This window comes from Colius striatus, chromosome 8 (assembly GCF_028858725.1).
Source record: "Colius striatus isolate bColStr4 chromosome 8, bColStr4.1.hap1, whole genome shotgun sequence".
In the NCBI taxonomy this organism is placed as follows: domain Eukaryota; kingdom Metazoa; phylum Chordata; class Aves; order Coliiformes; family Coliidae; genus Colius; species Colius striatus.
In genome coordinates this window covers 14,041,517-14,059,761 of record NC_084766.1, presented here as the reverse complement: position 1 = coordinate 14,059,761, position 18,245 = coordinate 14,041,517, and the positions used below count along the sequence as shown (strand labels likewise).

General features: G+C 44.7%; 1 protein-coding gene across 1 annotated transcript in view; it reads right to left on the bottom strand.

Moving 5' to 3' along the window:
- HK1 (hexokinase 1) overlaps nucleotides 1–18,245 on the bottom strand; it is a 38,430-nt gene that overhangs the window by 15,135 nt on the left and 5,050 nt on the right. The window contains exons 2-8 of the mRNA XM_062000987.1: nucleotides 16,361–16,523; nucleotides 11,026–11,174; nucleotides 6,390–6,509; nucleotides 3,600–3,695; nucleotides 2,260–2,359; nucleotides 1,984–2,167; nucleotides 1,610–1,765 (exon numbers count right to left, since the gene is read on the bottom strand). Coding sequence (XP_061856971.1) covers nucleotides 1,610–1,765; nucleotides 1,984–2,167; nucleotides 2,260–2,359; nucleotides 3,600–3,695; nucleotides 6,390–6,509; nucleotides 11,026–11,174; nucleotides 16,361–16,523 — 968 coding nt within the window. The remainder of the gene's footprint in view (nucleotides 1–1,609; nucleotides 1,766–1,983; nucleotides 2,168–2,259; nucleotides 2,360–3,599; nucleotides 3,696–6,389; nucleotides 6,510–11,025; nucleotides 11,175–16,360; nucleotides 16,524–18,245) is intronic.

Below are 18,245 nucleotides of genomic sequence, written 5' to 3'. Positions count from 1 at the left end.
GGGATTTGAGAAAGGGATTGATTAGAAAGAAAATTTCTTAAGGATCTGGACTGTGGAGCTCCACAAGGGTGAAATAAAATGCTCTAAATATGCATTCATTCAGAGAGAGAAACAGTTTTCCATTAAAGCCTTGTGCAAACATGCCACTTACAAACCATGCAATTCCAGGTACTACAGCAGCCACCCTGTGGGCAGCGTTACTTCCATGTCTTCCTTGAAGACCATTTCCCACAAGGCAAGAAGTACATCATATCACTGCAAACCTGTCCCATGATAAACGTGTGCAATTCTCTCTCCTACACAGACCATGTTTCCCAATGCTTTAAACTTCAAACAGCTTCGCTCTAGAGCAGGAAGTACCAGCCCTGCAGCTCAGCCCAGGCCTGAGCACACACCTAACCCCATGCTCACTCACTCTCAACAGATCAAGTCCAGTGAGAAAAACAAAATCCCAAGTGAAGGTTGCCTAAGTGATTTCATCCTAACGGGTCTCTCTTCAGGCTTTTACAACCTCACAGAATTTCTGCCTCTTGAACTGCATTTTCCCACATTAGCATCCAGCCCGAGAGCTACGTTTCTGGCAAAACTCACCCAATCCAGCTCGGTCATTTCCCAGACAAAACCACAAGGAGTATATCTTGTCATTGCTAACTGCCCTCCATACATCTTTTTAAGGACTCTTGCTAGCATCAGCCAGAAATTTGAAGCTGTGGAGGGACATGCCTCCCACTTATAACCAAAGTGCTCTTCGGGAAGTGAGGTGGGATGTCAGGGAAAATTTTTCTCTAAACCAAATTTCTCAACAACCGCGTTTTTCTCATTCCTGTTCAACACTACATTGCTCTACTACATGGAACTCTGTCGTTAAGACAAATGAACACACACATTTAACGAAAAGCTGCTCAGATAAGCCAGTTTCTGAAGTAAAACAAGAGTAAAACAGGGTTGGGGGCAAGAGGCATGGTGGAAGTTACTGGCTGTTCCTTTGGCATTGCAATCACAATCAGCAGTACCTCTGTCCGGGTGCACCAAAATCATCGACATTGCAAAAACACAGCCCAATGACTACAGCACAAACTACCTCAGTGATGTGAATTTTAACAGCATAGGGGAAAGAGCCAGTAAGTACTGATCAAAGGGGCGATGACACCGTAAAAAAACAACTGGCACATAGCTCAGAGGTCGCCATGTAGCACCCGGCACTGCCTACGAGACTGAATGCTCTGCCTTGTCATGCTTATTTTCTTTCTGCCCAGAGATCCCGTGGATACAGCAAGGAGCAACACAAGTATGTGCTAGGAGGCACTAAGCCAATTCACCCTCATGTTCAGCTGCAGGGTAGCAACTTCTGAGTTTTTGTGAGCAGGGTGAGACAGCAGAGCACATACCCTGTATCTGCACTGACAGGTAGGCTGTCATAGTTTCTCCCTATGCAGAGAAAGGGAGAAATCTTGGGGAGGAGGGCACAGACTGTCTGCTGGGGGTTCTTACATGCCAGCTCTACACCTGTGCTGGAGCATGACAGCGCATCTCCCCATAAAGCAAAAAGAGATGATGGAAAATTAACATTAATGTGAAACCCAGGGGGTGAAAAGGGATAAGTACTCACTTTTCTATGGCAGAAACGTGTTTTGTTTCAAACTTCCCTTTGGTGAGAAGCTCAGGGGTGATTCTCCCCTCAAAGAGCAGCCCCTCTTTGGCCATCTTCACCAGGATGAGCCTTACCAGCTCCCCCATGTACAGCCCACTGACCATCTTCTCAAACCTGTGGGAGAGGACAGCAGCAGTCACCTACTCGTCTGCAGGCAACACTGAGAGGCAGAGCCCAGCTGTGCCACTGCATCTTCATCCCAGCTTGCAGTTTGCCACACCACAGGGCAAAGTCAGGCTTTCTTGAACTGCTGAATCCATAACATAAGTGGAAAAGGGAGCACAGAGTAGAAAACAAAAGAAGCAAAGCTCACAAAAAACTGTCTCACTCACAGCTGCTTCCCAGGATTAAGGGATCCACGGTCAATCTCTCGATCAAACTCAGTCCTGATGTCTTCTAATGAGCCATCATCTCCAAAGGCCCCCCACTCCGTGTTAATGCACATCCTGCCCTCGTCCCCTTCCACCAGGTCGATGTGTCGCATCTCCTCCATGTAACAGGCATTGGTGCCAGTGCCTTTAGAGAAAGGACATCAGAAGGTGCTAACCAAACAGGCCAGGCAAAGTGAGAAAAGTCATGTTGCATGCTGCAGCAGCAATGTTCATTACCAATGATCAAGCCAACTTCGCAACGCTGGTCATCAAAACCACAGGTCATCATAGTCCCGACGGTGTCGTTCACAACAGCCATGATATCTGCATCATAGTCCTGACAGAGGAACAAAACGTTACTTGGACCATACGGCTTCTCTGGAAAACGCTGCTTGTGTTTATCCCCAGTTTGCTTACAGCAACTAATTTCACAAGGAACAAGAGACAAATAATTTGAACACCACAGTTCATCTTTTTTAAGTATGACGTGCTCCGTCTGCCAGCTCCATATCCCACGTACCCCAGAAGACAATGAGAGGAGACTCATGTACCAGGCAAACAATAAACTAGCATTGCATAATTCTAGAGAGCAAAGACCTGCTCTCACATAAGCACCCTTAGGCAGGCAGGTAAAGGGCTATACATGTGGGAGGGAGTAACTGCACTTAAACATCACGGAGTAATCTGATGCAGTTGCTTGAGCAGCTCTAGAGAATATTCCCAAGTTATGCATTTCTCATAGAATTCACTTGACATATTTAGGAGTTCTATTTCAGGTGAAGACTTTAATACAAAAATATAAACACACAATGCAACTAAATAAGCTATCCAAGTGACATGCACTCATTCCTTTATACTCTTCATCGTGTTATTCTACCCAATACCAATTCTGATAACAGTAACTGACTATAGCAATGTTGATTGGTGACAGTAAAACCCAAGTTTGCTTAAGAGTCTGCAACTGCCCAAACACAGCAAATACTGCCCAGTTTCTGATAAATTCAGATGCTGAGTAATCCACATGTCCCCTGGCTGCCAGCACTATGCAAACCCCAACTCATTCCATCTCGCACTCAGTGCCTTTTTATTTGTTTAAATCAGCAACCTGGTCACCTTCACCCGCTATAGAATCTGCAGGGAAACTGCAGGGAGCAACACTGAGCCTGAAATCCCCCTTCTCTTCTACTCTGCTCCTCTCCTGCTCCCAAGCAAGGCAGCTGCAGAACTCATCTGAGCCCGGACCATGAGATGCAGTTTCTCAGGAACACGATGTGTTGGTATGTCTGGAAAGCCACGGCACAGACACACGGCACTTTCTCAGCTTTTGAAGAGTGATTAAATTGCTGAAACTTGCCACAGACAAACCACACCATAGTAACTCAGTTGTGGGCCATGAGGACAATCACAGCTTCTGCACTGCAACTCTGACATCATGTCATTTTCTCAGCAAATCTGCACATCCTCACAGAAGAAAGCAGAGCTGCATCATCACTCAGTGGTGTAAAGGATGAGGCCCTGACAAAGAAACATCAGTTTGCTACGACACAGCATTAAAACAAGAATGAAGTACAATTTACCCCACGTTTCTTGATGGCCCTGTTAAGCAGCCTCACGACATCTGCTCCCTCCACTCCGCTTGCTTTGAAGCGCTTCGTCCAGGTTATCAGAATACCCTGTGAAAACAAGACAGCAATATTCAACAGGATGCCACCATAAGACACTAATTGGTATACTTTTTTTTTTTTGCCCCTAGAATTCAATATTTTGCACTTCAAATGCATCTGCACATCTCATCTTATATGACCTAACAACCCAACCTGAGACAACTGCTGTTCATTGATTTTCATTACAGAAAGCTGAAAGATGGGAAATTGTTTTATCCTCCTTTGCTAGAGAATGACTTGTTAGCATTTTGTCTCTTCAATCCAGTCTTCTCCCTGTTACTCCTCGAGAGTTTTTCTTGGAAAACCACTTAATCCTTTTGGGCCATGGAAATCAACTGCTTGCAGAAAAAGTTGACTGTGCGAGACTGACTAAAGAGAAGGGATGGGGTGTTTGTATGCCCAGGACTCTTCTGCTGCAGCAGCAATCAGACTGCTGCACATTTGCTGCCTAGAGTCCCAGCTGTTTGGGTTTGTTTCACTATGGAGTCATGTTCATGGGTTGAGGTAAATGGAAATACTAGAAATATAGTAATGTATGTCCTCAACTTAAAACATGGACCAAAAAGGAAATCCTGGTATTTAATTCCTTGTCTGAAAACGGTCATAAAGAGGCTGCAGATCTCCCAAGGTAACAACTACACCTGATTTTTTTTCTAGTTAGATAACCTCTAGCTGATTCAGAGCATTCTGTGTACAAGTAAATAATAAAACACAGAAGAGTATTGACAGTAGTCAGCAGGAAGTATGGCTCAAATCAGCTCAGCTTTTCATACCCACCACAATCACAACAGGAGTCCAAGCAGCTAAAAATCAGAAAAGCTGAAGCCTGTAGGCACACGCAGTCATTGACCAGTTGTACGTTTGCCCATATCCTAGCTTAAAAGAAATCAACCACTCCTCAAGTGCACATATCCTAGCCAGGATAGCCACAGGGGAGAGAAGGGTCAGGGCAGCTCTTTCCAAACCAGGAGGCATTCTTCTACCACTAAATCCCAAACTCATTTTAGGTAAGTTTTGGCACTGTGCTGCCTTCATTAGTGTCATTCAGAAACGCAACAAAGCCCTGTGCTGCTGTGCAGGGAAACCATGAGCAAAGCCCACTCTGCAGGCAGAGCTTTAATGGGCAAAAGGTCCACGTAACTATTGTCATTCAGGAAACTGGTCAAATCACACTGGCAAAGAGCAGCTCCTTTCAGTGTTAGCAAACTGCTGTGCTGGAAGGATTTTTTGCTTCACCAGCAAGGCCTTGGCAGCAGGGAGGAACCCTTGGAGTGCAGCAGCTTTGAGTGGGACCCAACCGTGAGGTGACACCTTGACATCTTTGGAGAAATCACGGGCCACCCTGTCCCCTTCTGCTCACCAAGCACAAGAAAAAAGCACCCAGGCAAGCAAAGCCTCACAGAAGCAGCAATCCAGGAACAAATCTGGTTCACAGAAACCAGAAAAAAGTATTTTTCAAATGCCAAAAATATGACCAAAACTCTCAGAAAAAGAGCTTTATTTTTGTTTATTTTGCCTTTTTTTTTACTGAGACACACTCCCTTGTCTCTCACTATCTGCCTCCACTCTGGTACTGCTTATTCTCCAAGTCTCCACAGTGTTCACCAAGCCATCCCACATGCTACCTGCCTGCCCCACACAAGCGTGATTTCATCCCAGCTGGCTTCAGCACACCAGCCTGAAAACAAGCTCCTTTCATCATGCAGCTAAACAAGTCTTCTCAAGGGCAACTCAACTTCCCAACCACATCCCCAGCATGACTGTGCTGCAATCAGTAGCTTCAGCCTCACCATGCACCATAGCCAGACTGGAGAGCTGTGCCAAAGTCATCTCTTCTCAGCTGATGCAGGAAAAGGCAGCTCTCTGTTCTTAACTACATTCAGATCCTGAGTTAATAAGCACCCTCGGTTTCAGCTCTCAGCATCACTCAAGAAGTATGAAACATAATAAAAGTGGTGCCTCACCTGGCCCTCCTCAGCACAAACGTCTGGGCAGCTGCTGCACCAGGCTAACCTAGAGACCTGCAAGCTAGAAAAGCAGGTCTGGCTTTAACAGTGCAACTTCTTGGCATTTTGTGCGGATTTAACTTTCCTGCATTAATTTGCTACACCGTTGCCATAGCAATGCTGTACCAGGAGGCTGCTGAGTCATTTGGGACATAATGAGCAAAAGAAGGAAAATACCGTAGCATCCTTGCCATGAGAATCTCATCAGTCACTTCACACAACGCTGGTTATTTCCATCCCTTTTTAAAGCACGCTGCTTCCAGGTGACTTGCCTGATTGCCCTCAGTGCTGAGCAGCCAGCCAGTGGCATCCCTCAATGCTGCTACTCCGGAGGGATGCCCTGATCCCAATCAGTGTGTGCACTTGGGAAGTTCAGCAACATCTGAGCAAACCCTGCTGTGCTGGGTCCTTGCCAGTTACACCCCATGGAGAGGTGAAAAAGGCTGCACAGGAGGCAGGATAAACTTCTGCTGTGTTTACACGGTAAACTGTAATACCAAGGAGTTTACACAGAAGCCTTCGTCATCTGTTAACCAGCTCTTTCAGACAGAATCATAAACACAAACACAAAGCCTGACAGTCAAATATAACTCACTTGTCCCGAAAACAAGACCTGTCTGGGACACTGCTTTCACAGAAGCATTTTAATAACCCAGTAGCTCTTCTGCACATTAAGAAAATTGTGAAATCTTCTTACCTCATCTAGCTTGGATTGTCGACACGGGAAAGAAAACGTAAACCCGACTGGTAATTTCTTGTCTTTGATTTGTTGCTTCTCCATGAAGTCTCCCAGGCATTCAGCAACGTGATCAAAAAGCTGTAAGAAAATGAAGACTTTAAAACCATGATTACAGATATAGTTTCAGGGAGAAAAAGATTTCAAACTGCGCATGAAAACTGTACTGGGAGAGGGAAAAGGGGAAAATATCTGCTCCAAATTTTTGAAGATATACAAATGAGAGCAATGAAAATACTTTCAGGCAGTATATACTAACACCTTAATAAATTAATACATTGCTCTTTTACACATCTAATTCTGCATGGCATCTTTTAGACCCACATAAAAACACTCTTCCTGAAGTGGCACGTGGCTCTCAAGCCTCCTGTAACCCTTCTGCTTAGCATTTGATGAGAAACGTTATTTTAACCTTTCAATAAGAGGAAGGAGCATCTCAAAAAAACATTTAGGATCCACTCCCACGGGAGGTTGAGTAGTTGTACAGTGATGCAGAGAAGGTAACATCTGCTTCACTCAAGCATTGTGGAGACCAGAGAACTCAGTACTTTGCAGGAGCCACCCAAAAGGACATTATCTCTCAAATCTATTTCTAAAGTACACAACAAACAAACAAAAAGGAAACCCAGGGGATCCATCTAAATATTTCACATGCTTTAAGAAACAACCCCAAATGGAAGCATTTTCTGCATTTTGTAAAATGTTGAACTGTGCAGGCAGCCTGTCCCAGGCTCTCAGGTACCAATTCCCAACCACATGCCTTGATGGCATCCTGTGACAATAGTACTACGTGTCCTCATCAGCCAGGCCAGGAGTCAGGCACAGAAGGGAATGTGTGGGCATGAAGGCAAGGGATGTCCCTCCCACCAAGCTAACTGGAAAGCCCCTTGGGAGATGGCAACACTCAAAGCTGAAACCAAGCCCTACCAATTGATGCAACAAAAATACATGTATGTACCTACCAGTACCAAAAAGCCAGACATGCCCTGAACTGACCCAAACCACAAATGTATATCAAACTACTAACAAGTTGCTGCCTGCACCAGATGATAGCTGTGCCTCACATTATAACTCCCTGAAAAACAAAACCAAACAAATCTCAAAACCGACCCCATCCTATCTGCAACACTGGTGGGACACGATCAGGAAAACTGCCCAGAAGATTGGGCATAATTGGCAGAGAGGACAAAAGATAGCTGTTGGTTGCAATTAGCCTGCATAGCTTTATTTAACGTTATTAAGATCAATTTACAGAGTCTCTGAGACACTACAGACAGGCTGCAGCAACTACAGAAAAAAAAAGAGGACTATTTTGCCATTCAAAGTAGGTCAAGAAGAGGTGTGTGTAATGTTAGAATTCAACAGAGCACCTTAAACCATTCCTAAAATGAGGTCAGATTTGATTAAACAGAAATATAGTAGTTGGCCAGGGAAAACGTTGCCATTCATTGTCCAGGGTAAATCAAGGACATTTTGCTAAGCACATGCAGTGAAACAGCACGGGAAAGCTATGCAGACTGCTACACTTTGGGATGACTGCTTTCAGCTGTCCAGACAAGGAGAAAGAGAGAAAAAGGAGTTGTAAGAAGAACTACAGTTAAGTAGTAAGAGAGGAAAAGAAGTTATGGAAAGAACTATAGTTAAGTAATAAAATATGACAACAGGAGGAGCACGGAAATAACAGGGGTGTGTATTTTTATTACCACAGGAACACAGAATGGTAGGGGTTGGAAGGGAAATCATTTAGTCCAACCCTCCTGCTAAAGTAGGTCCACCTAAATTAGGTCACACAGGAACACATCCAGGTGGGTTTTGAAAATCTCCAGAGAAGGAAACTCCACACCCTCCCTGGGCAGCCTGTGCCAGGGCTCCATCACCCTTCTTACAGTAAAGAAGTTTTTCCTTATGATTAAGTGTAACTTCTTGTGTTTCAGCTTTTAATCCATTACCCTGGTCCTGTCACTTGAGACAAATACTTTCCATCTGCATCTTGCTAAGTACCCAGCCCTACTAAACTACCAGCTGCTCCCAGCATCACTAACGATAACCAGGGGCCAGCCTCAAACCCCTCAGGAATTCAGAAAGCGGGAAGCAGAAATGTGGACGTGGCTACAAAAATCCCTCTCATGCAACGAACCACAACTGCAGAGTGCTACTGGTCTTAACAAAGCACAGAGGGAAGGCACTGCTCAAGAGGAGAAAAGAAAGAGGCAGGCATGTATTAATCTTGCTACTGTTGATGGTTGTTAGGATTTTTTCCTAAGGAGACTCGAGGAAGCATCATTATGTGCCCAGGCTCAGATTCACATCCAAACTTTGCAAACGTTCAGTAACTCTGACAGGACAGTAGAGGCACCGTTGCAAAGTACTTGCACTTTTCATTAAAGCAGAGCAGGCAGATGCTGAGCAATAAGATACCAGGCGTCACTACCTCCTCTGGACATAAGGACGTTTGCTCAGGGTGGGCTCCGAGAAACCTCCACAAGGATGCACTCGGCTGTCAGTCAGTGGACTTTGGCAAGCAATTAAAGGTCTTTGCTCAAGCTCAAGCCCCTGAATAGGGAAGACTTAAGGAGCAAGGAAACCACAGCTTCAGATCAAGAGAGAAGCCACGAATCCATAACCTACCTCCAGCAGCGGCAGAAGACAAAAAGCAACACCAAAATCCAGTCTCAGGCACACTCCCATTCTTTCAGTTGACATGGAAGTCAGGCTTCTTACAAATTTAAGACTTGCTTAATGAGAGTGTTGCCCTTGACTTTGACAGGGAGCTGTCTCTGACGGGCAAAGCTGTCAGCCTGTGCCCGATAGATGCGCAAAAATAGAAGTTTGAACGCAATGAAGTAGAAAACATCAAACCAAACTGCATTAGTGAGGCATGAAGCCATAAATCACAATCCCTTCAATAAGTTAATTATGTATTAGGCTTTAAGAGTATAACTCAGTGAAGTTAATGACACAGCTTGCTGAAAAACATGTTAGTAGCCTACCCTGCATGGGCAGCTCAGTCCAAGTATTCCACTAATCTGAGGCTCTGAGGTTTCAGAGAACTTCAACCATAGGCATCAGTCATAAGAACCAAATCATGTGCCTGTGTGCTTCCCAGGTATCTGCCATGCTTCCTTGTCAAATCTCACAGCAAGCACTTTAGTTGTGGTTGGATATTGCCATGAGAACGCTTCAAACCCGAATGCAATTCTTTTCCTGGTATTTAAATACAGAGAGCTACTGTCCCCTCAGGGGCAGTGGAAGCCTTGCTCACTTCTTTCACTTTAAAAGGTATGACAAAGCCTATCAGTCTGAGCTCCAAGCTGCTGGTTCCCAACAGCCAAATGGCCTTTGGATATTTAAAAATTAAAACATAAACACAACAAAGCCCTAGAAAGAATGCAGAGCTGATATCTCCTTCCCTAGCTTCTCCTTACCACCCTTATCATGCGTCCAGAAAGTCAATTGACAAGCAATCCCACACTCCAAACCCGCCTCCAGGCAGCCCACCTGACTTCTCTGCCTCCACCAGCAACGGGCAGCTCAACTCAGCTCAGCTCCCCTCTAAAACCATTCTATGAGAAAGCTGCTATGTGACCTTTTGGCCAGATAACAAAGTAATAACATTTGGAAAAGTTCTTACAAGAAAGGCATTTTATTGCTGTAGTTCAGCTATCACAGCAATGCTTCCACCAGTGCTACTTAGAAGTCATGATTGCCATCCTATGCTCATTGTTGCATAAGAATGTTAAGCAGCAGTGATTAGATACATGCATTAAGGGTATTAAGGTGACTACAGAAAATATATTAAGGGTAGAAATGCTGTTTAGACAACTTTTTTTTTTCTCTTTTGTTTATTCTTCTGAAACAAGCTGTAAGTTTCCTGTATGTCTCACACTCCTAAATAGTACCTTGTTCTACTAAAAAGCATAAAAAGCCCGGTTGTTTCCAACAATGAAATTTACCTGTTTTGGCTTACACTGACACAGAGACAAATCTGTCAGTAAAATAGTCACTGTAATCCATTTCCTTATCATAAAAAGAAAATAAATTCTTCCAAAGAATCCAATTTGGAATCCAAGTAAATGGATCCAAACTTTTTCTACTCTTGAAACATGAAGACTTAAAAAAAACCCCCAACCTGTCATTTATTCAGTTAAAGTTGTTCCAAAACATTCTGTCACCTTCCTGTAGTTTTTCTAATGTACTTTTCATGAATGCTGAGTTGCCCAAACTGCCAGGACAGATATGTGGCTGCCATGATTATTTCTATCCCTCATCTAACTTTACAATCACAGAGTTGGTCATGCTCATTGTTTAGAAAGCCTAAGCTCTTTTCCCGCTGCCCATTCCTACCTGTGGAAAGTAACTTCACTATAAAACCATAGGCCATTTTTCCCCCTCAACTCATCCAAAAGGCTCCCACAGAATGACAGCAGATTTGCAGATCTGTTACACTACCTACTGCTTACTTCTCAGTAACAAGAGAGCCATAGTCAGGCCTGTGCATGCTGTAGCTGCAAATGTTGAGATGCTAAGGTGTTTTCTCAAAATGGTAGTGTAAAAGCAGATAATCTCTCTAGAGAGGCCCTACAGAAGAGGCTCTTACCCGTGTTCCACTGCCGTGCATGATGTCTTCAGGTGTATTATAAATCTCACTCTCCATTTGTACCGTCTGCTTCTTTTCATGTGATACCTTCACCCGCAGGATTCGGAAATAAGAACCACCCAGATCCAGTGCAATGAAATCTCCTTTCTCTGTGTGGAAAACAAAGACAAAAGTGATTAAAAACTGTATGCAACACAAACCTGAGGAATATCAAGCTCTGTTAAGTAAAACGCACATGCAGACATCAGTGCCTACAACATGGCAGTTCTGGCTGCAGGGTGTCCCCATGAAGCATCAACCTGATTCCCCACAATGTAACATGTAGTTGATGCAATGATGTCAGCTATCACTGACACAACATGCAACTGCAACCAGTGCTTATCCAAAAAGACCGGACTAACAGCACACCGTCTGTACCCAGATCTCATGATGAAAGTGGCAGAGCAAAGATCTCAGGATAAAGCCAAAAAGATCTTGAAAACGAAGAAAGTAAAATGGATGCCAGACCACTGACGAGCAGCCTTTTGCTGTAAACGGACCTGTGTCACTTTGGCAAATAACTGTGAACAGTCACTGGATTGTGCACTACTCGAAAATCAACACATCACACACAGAGGTAGTTGAAATGGGAAGCACTTATTTCACTCCCAGAAGATGACATTCACTGCAAACTGCAATCAGATGACAGAAGTCTCAGAAATGACAGCCTGAAAAATCACAGAGTGGCCCTGCACTGTTGCAGGAGTTACTCAGAAACTGCAGTCCATTGCACAGAGTTCCTAAGTAACTCCCCAGAAGCCACAGAAAGAGCTAGGCCACATCCATCTCCCTCTGTCCTGGAGAGTGATTTGGATTTCAAAGGTCTGAAGCCAAATCCGCTACCCATTCACCTCCACAGACTTCAAGCAATAGAGCTGCATGGTCTGGCTATCTGAGGAATGAGGCTTTCAGCACCCCTTGGAGAGCAAGGCAAACAAATTTGACTGAGCCACTTTGTCCTATCTCACATTGTCAAAGAAGGAGCAAACAAAGACAGTGATCATTAAAGTCTACAAAAAGACAATATTTAGGGAAGCAGTGTGCACAACGTATCACACAGGAGCGTGTGTCGAGGCTGCAGTTAATCACTACGGCTTCATGTCTGTGCACAGCAGGCTCACTGAGGAGGGCAATGATGCAGAGGCACACAGTACTTTCTCATCCTGGTGCCCTCGTTGATTTGTACTTTCCTGCAGTGTCAGAAGGACCCTGCACCATGGTGGGACAGGCTGCCTCCCCATCCTGCAGTGCTCTCTAGTCTCTTTTCTTTTCTCCTCTGTGACTTTATGACTGTGACTTTGAGGAGGCCATTCCCAACGTCACCATTTTTCCATTTCCACATAAATTGAATGTGGAAAGATCTCTCGCAGTTGGGAAGACTGGTACCTTTTGATGTGTCACCTCAAAGTTTAACTTGGGTCTCAGAGCCTTCTGACCCCATGCTGTCACCAAAATACCAGCTATGCAATTTATTCATGAGGGTTTCCAGAGCCAGTCTTTGAGATTACCCCGCCCAATCTCAGATCAAAACTCCTGAAGTCTGGCTTAGTGATCTGCTCCCTCCTCAATGCCTCTTGCAGCTCCAGGAGCCCCCTCCCACTCAGCAAAGCTGATAAACTGGATGAGGCGCCCCCTGAGGCAGGACTTCTGGCAGACACAGCCCAAGAGAGGCAAAGACAACATAAAAGCACTTATGGTTTTCCAAGGCTGCAGTGTAATACAGCAAACAAAACACAGTCCTGCAAGAAACAAGAAGCTCCATACAGAAAAATGTAACAAAATGGCAGTGGGTGCCCACAACTCACAACAATCCCCTTTATTGCATTGCCATGCAACTTTTCCTTCTTGCTGCTTAAGATATGGGCAATTTTGACAAAACACAGATCTTGCAGTGTTACCCTACCTGTTTCTGATCAGCATGCCCTTAAACATCACTTTACTCCACTACAAATCTCATTTAAAAAGTGAACATAACCAGAGTGTAGAGACAGTTCCCTTTATCAGATCCAGCACAGCAAATTCAGTAACTTATAACCCTCTTCACCGCAACAAGACCGGAAGCAAAACATTTAACACAAGTGTCTCATTAAGCCAAACACCCAAATAAGCTTTATTATACAAGTATCCTTTGTCAAGTGCAAGCCATTACCTCCAATAAATAATGGAAAAATCAACACTGGACCAGATGGCCCTCTTCCAAGCCTAAACACACCTTGGTACACACCTCAAACAAACACTGCACTTCAGAAGGATCTTCCCTGGCAGTGAATGAAGAGATTAGCACATTTGATTTCCAGTACCATCAAGCTCATTGCAAGGTAAAATTTATTAAGAATTCCCTTTTTCTGTTAAAAAGAAACAAGAACTCTGAACTAGAATGTAAAGCTTTCTGTATGCAAAGCAGCAGTTTTCTTTCAGTGTAATTCAGGGATTATGCCCAAGTAGCAGCATTACATCTCTACTTTCTAACATCAAGGTACAATCAAAACCTGCTGTAAATTAATTTAGGAAGATCCTTTGAAAGCATTCTGAATTAGCTTGAGATAACACTCCGGGCACTCTGGATGAAAAACCTTGTGGCTTTCACAAATTAAGCAACTCCTACTGAAGCAAAAAAACCTTGCTAACACCCTCCCCAGAATCCCCAAAATTATCACTCAAAAGCTCCTTGTTAACAAAGCACACAAACACAGATCTGAAACTAAACAACAGTGGTTTTCTGAATAGTCAGCTCTCATAATAATAATCAGACTCAGAGGAAAGAGCTTACAAGGCAGTAATTAGAGACAGGCCAGAGAAAAGGGCAGCCTTTCAGCCTCTGGCTTTTATCGAGGGACAGCTGAAGGCAGAAATTGCTGTCAGCTGGGAGCCGAACCCACACTTTGGGCACAGCAACATGGACAGATCCACGGAAGGGGAATGGGGGCCCTTGTGTCTGCCCTGGGTGCATCTCTGCTGTAGGTGAGCCAGATCTGGCAGGCACATGCAGGTGAGTCAGGGAAAGAAATGCCCTGCCACCCACCCACAGCACATACTGCTCATACCTGGGGTCAGGACATGCCTTTTCTGTGAAATAATGGAATGGTTTTGCCTGCATTTTTAACACCTTTCCAAAGAGATCTTCACAACCTGCATACTCAGATTACTATCATGTTAATCAGAAATCCTCTGGGGTAAAGCACTGCCACAAAGACACTGCCCGTGTCAGGCCTCTCCTGGCAGGAGCCAAAGGATCAAGAACTGAGCACAGTGTACACAACACATGAGGCTGCTTTTTTAAGTAAGTGTGTAATACATGAGCTGAAATGAATACCTTGACTTTCATTGACTTTTGAAGCATCTTCTTTATGAGGAAAGGCTGTAGGAACTGGGGCTGTTTAGTCTAGAGAAGAGGAGACTGAGGGGGGATCTCATTAATAGTTACAAATATCCAAATGGTGGGTGTCAGGAGGTTGACGCATCACTTTTTTCTGTTGCATCTAGTGTCAGCAAAAAGGGCTAATGGGATGAAGCTGGAACACAGAAAGTTCCACTTAAACATAAGAAAAAACTATTTCACTGTTCAGCTGGTGGAGCCCTGGCACAGGCTGCCCAGGGAGGGTGTGGAGCCTCCTTCTTTGGAGGTCTTCAAAACCCGCCTGGACGCGTTCCTGTGTGACCTGATCTAGGTGGACTTGCTTTGGCAGGGGGAGTGGACTAGACCTCTAAAGGTCCATTCCAACCCCTACCATTCTATGACTCTGTGATACAGACACGCTCACACTCAGCCATTGCTATCCCACTGCTCTGGCTCACACTCAGTCCCAGCAGCGTTCAACAATCTCTAACATCTCCCCTGATCAGGCACAGGTCCCTTTTTCCCCGTGCCACGTGGGATCTCAAAGCCTTCCCCCTTTGTGCCATAGAACAATTTGCAAAAGTAGTTGTCTTGCTGCAAGCACCTCAGATGTGCCAACCTGCAGCGCCTGCTGGGGTAGAGTACAGAGGACTGGTCTGGACTCCACTGAATGCAAACACACATAAAGGATAAAATGGGGATTTCAGAGTTGGTAAAAATGCTGGGAATCCACAAAAATCCTCAAAGCCCCTCACATGCAAACCCTTTGAACAGCTGTGTGTGGCAGCTTCTGGCTTTCTCAACACAGCCTTTCAACCTAACAGCCAGCAGAGCCAAATTAAGGGAAACACAGGATTCAAGTTTGTTCCCTCTTTGTTTTGGTTTCGTTTTTTTCAGACAGAGAATCATGTTTCAACTAAAAAGCTTAAGGTGGCAAAAAACAACAGCAAAGATCAAAGATTTCCACCTGACAGACATCATCAAATAACACAAAGCACCAAGCTTCACCCAATAAATTCTTGATTTTAACTCAAAAGAAGCCTCAAACCAGGTAACTTTGTCATGCAGTTCTCTCAACTGTGCAATTTCTGCACACAGCGACATAATTTGTGGTAGGCATCAAACTACAGTTAACCAGCTCATGCTACACGAGAAGCAAATCCAGTATTGCCACTAAATAACAAGCATTGTTATGTACTGTTTATCCATATATTTATATACTCTCGTTATAGTATTTACCTTTTTATGAACACTAAAATAAGTACTAGGGGCAACCAAATACCAATACAACATCTTTTTGATTTCTGACAGCTCTTTGTGCCACTTTTATGAGGTGCAGGGAGTGTGAAAAACCCAGGTCCTATGTCTGGACAGAAAAAGTGCAGTACACCAGAGCAGCAGCTTTGAAGCTACACAGTGCAGCCTCTTCAAGTTGTGGGAGTTTGACCTAAGACAGTCTGCAAGAGTTAGGTACAAAAAGCAAAACGAGTGCCAGGAAACTCAAATTCACCATTGTAAATGTTCACATTTCCACTGGGGAAAAAAAAACAAAGAGGAAAAGAGACGCTGAGTCAAACAGCAAATGACCAAAAGCCACTGTACTTGTTGAGATTCTAGATCACGTGAGTCTGAATTGCATAAATCCAAAATCTTCCTCTGTGAAGTATCGATTGTTGGCCAGCAAATCTCAGTGCCAATGTATTGACTGTTAGTGGCCTGATCACTAGGAAGGGCTCTCCCATTGGCATCAAAAAGGGTTTGACATAGGAATCACAAAATCCTCCACCAGCATCTGTGGGAACAGAACTGCACACAGAGGGGAGGCTGTCTTCAAAAGGTTGTCTGGGCTTGCCAGAAAGCAAATTGCTCTTGTTTCTGGTACCACATTGCTGTATTCCTAATGGATTGCCCACAAAGCACACCATGTTTAATATAGAAAACAAACACTCAGCTCCTTACCTGAACCATCAGGAATGGACCTCACAAAAGTAGGAAGCATCTTCACTGCAGCCGTTGGGTTAAAATCTCTGGAGAGGCCGTTCTTCATCTCCCTCCTGAACCGAGCCATAACGTCTATCAGCGTTTCATCAGAGAGCCGCATGGCATAAAGGTATTTGTCAATCTGGGGAAGAAGAAACACCACGGACTGAAAGACTGCCCTGGGGTGCCCAAGTGGGGCTGTACCTCTCTTTAACTGAAAATATAGTGTATAGCCCCAGCTTGGATCCAGGGCTCCAGACACAGCCACGTGCTTTGTACTTCGTCTTTTGACTCAAAATCAAGGAAAATATGCAAGTGCTAGGACTCTGGTGAGCTGAAGCCTCCCCCCATCCCACTGCCTTCCCAAGCCAAGACCCCATCCAATGTCACTCTGCCTCCTCTTTTCCAGAAAAAACTGTTCACCCTCAGCCTTACACCACTATCTCCAACCCTTGTCCCACTTAGCTCTCCTGTCTGTGAGCTGAATTTTTAGCTTCAGAAGCTAAAAATGCCTCTTTTGGCACCCTGTTCCAGCTGGGGTGATGCGGGTGTCACTGCAGTCCACAGAAGTGCCTTGTATTTAAAGCCTTTCACTGCCAAGAACCTGCCACAGTGGTTTCGGGGCTACATCACAGGCTGAGAAATTATTTCTGTGTAGCTGACCACTTTCCCTATCCTATCCAAAGATACCACAGCCAGAGGTCAGGAGAGGCAGAACTTTGCTGTGAGCAGGTAGCATCTTCCTCTTCAAGTCAAAACATCACATTAAAAGTCCTTGACTCCTCCCCTGCAGCTTCCCAGGACAGGAATTTTCTTTATCTCCCTGGAAAAAGGAGGTAGTCTCAGTTTTCCAGTAGTATTGCTTTCCATAATACTACACTCATCTTCAGCATCAGAAAGAACATGAGATGCTTTGATGCCTCAAAAATACAACTTGGCCTTGGGGAGTTCTTGCTAAACACACATGTCCCATACTGCCTTCACCTCACTTGCCAGTCTAATCTTGCCTTGTTTCATTATCTGCCTTGGAAATTTGGTTCCACCAACAGCTCAGACAGAAGCCACACCTTTGGGATCACATTTGCCTGCAGCTTAGCAGAACCAAGAAAATAAAACCCTGCCCATGTTTTGTGTCCTTAGCAAAACTGGAAAAGCCACCTCATTTTAAACCCAGGCTGTCTCTGTGCCAAGGCCATCTGTGCCTCCTTTGCTGCTCTGGAAGCCTTGAGAGTAACTCCTATCATCTCTCAGAAGATATTATGTCTTAGAGGGCTGATGCCACAACAAAACACCCCATATGAAACATACATAAGAGAGCACTACACACACTGGTGACTTTGAGACAGGAAGCAATGAACAGTGTCATTCCTAAAGGAAATACAGACAATCAAAACATAATTAAACCCTAAACTGACCTTAAAACCAGTGACAAATTGGGCCTGCAGAAAGCATTTCCACTGCTCGGAGTGGAGGTTTGCAGCAAAGATAGTGTATCTCCCCGAGCCACACACCCTCCCACCGTGACCAAGCACTTCCACTGACAAGAGAGGAAGCTATGAAGAGACACAGCTACTCGGCCTGATCCTGAATCCCTGGGCTTGGGGACCAAGCACGCCTGAACCACAGGGTCCCTGGCCACAGGCTGCACCAGCTGTCAAGTGTTCAGCGCCATCGCTTGCAGAGGAAGGGCAAAACAGTCATCCAATAGATGCTAAGGGGAAGTTACAATGTGGTAATATGAAGCCATACCACACGTTTGCTCCATAAACCAGTGAAGTGACGGTGCAGGTGTATAAAATGGCAGAAAATGACCTGAGCCCCGGTTCTCTGCAACAGAGGCAAAATGCAAGACCCTAGACCAGCA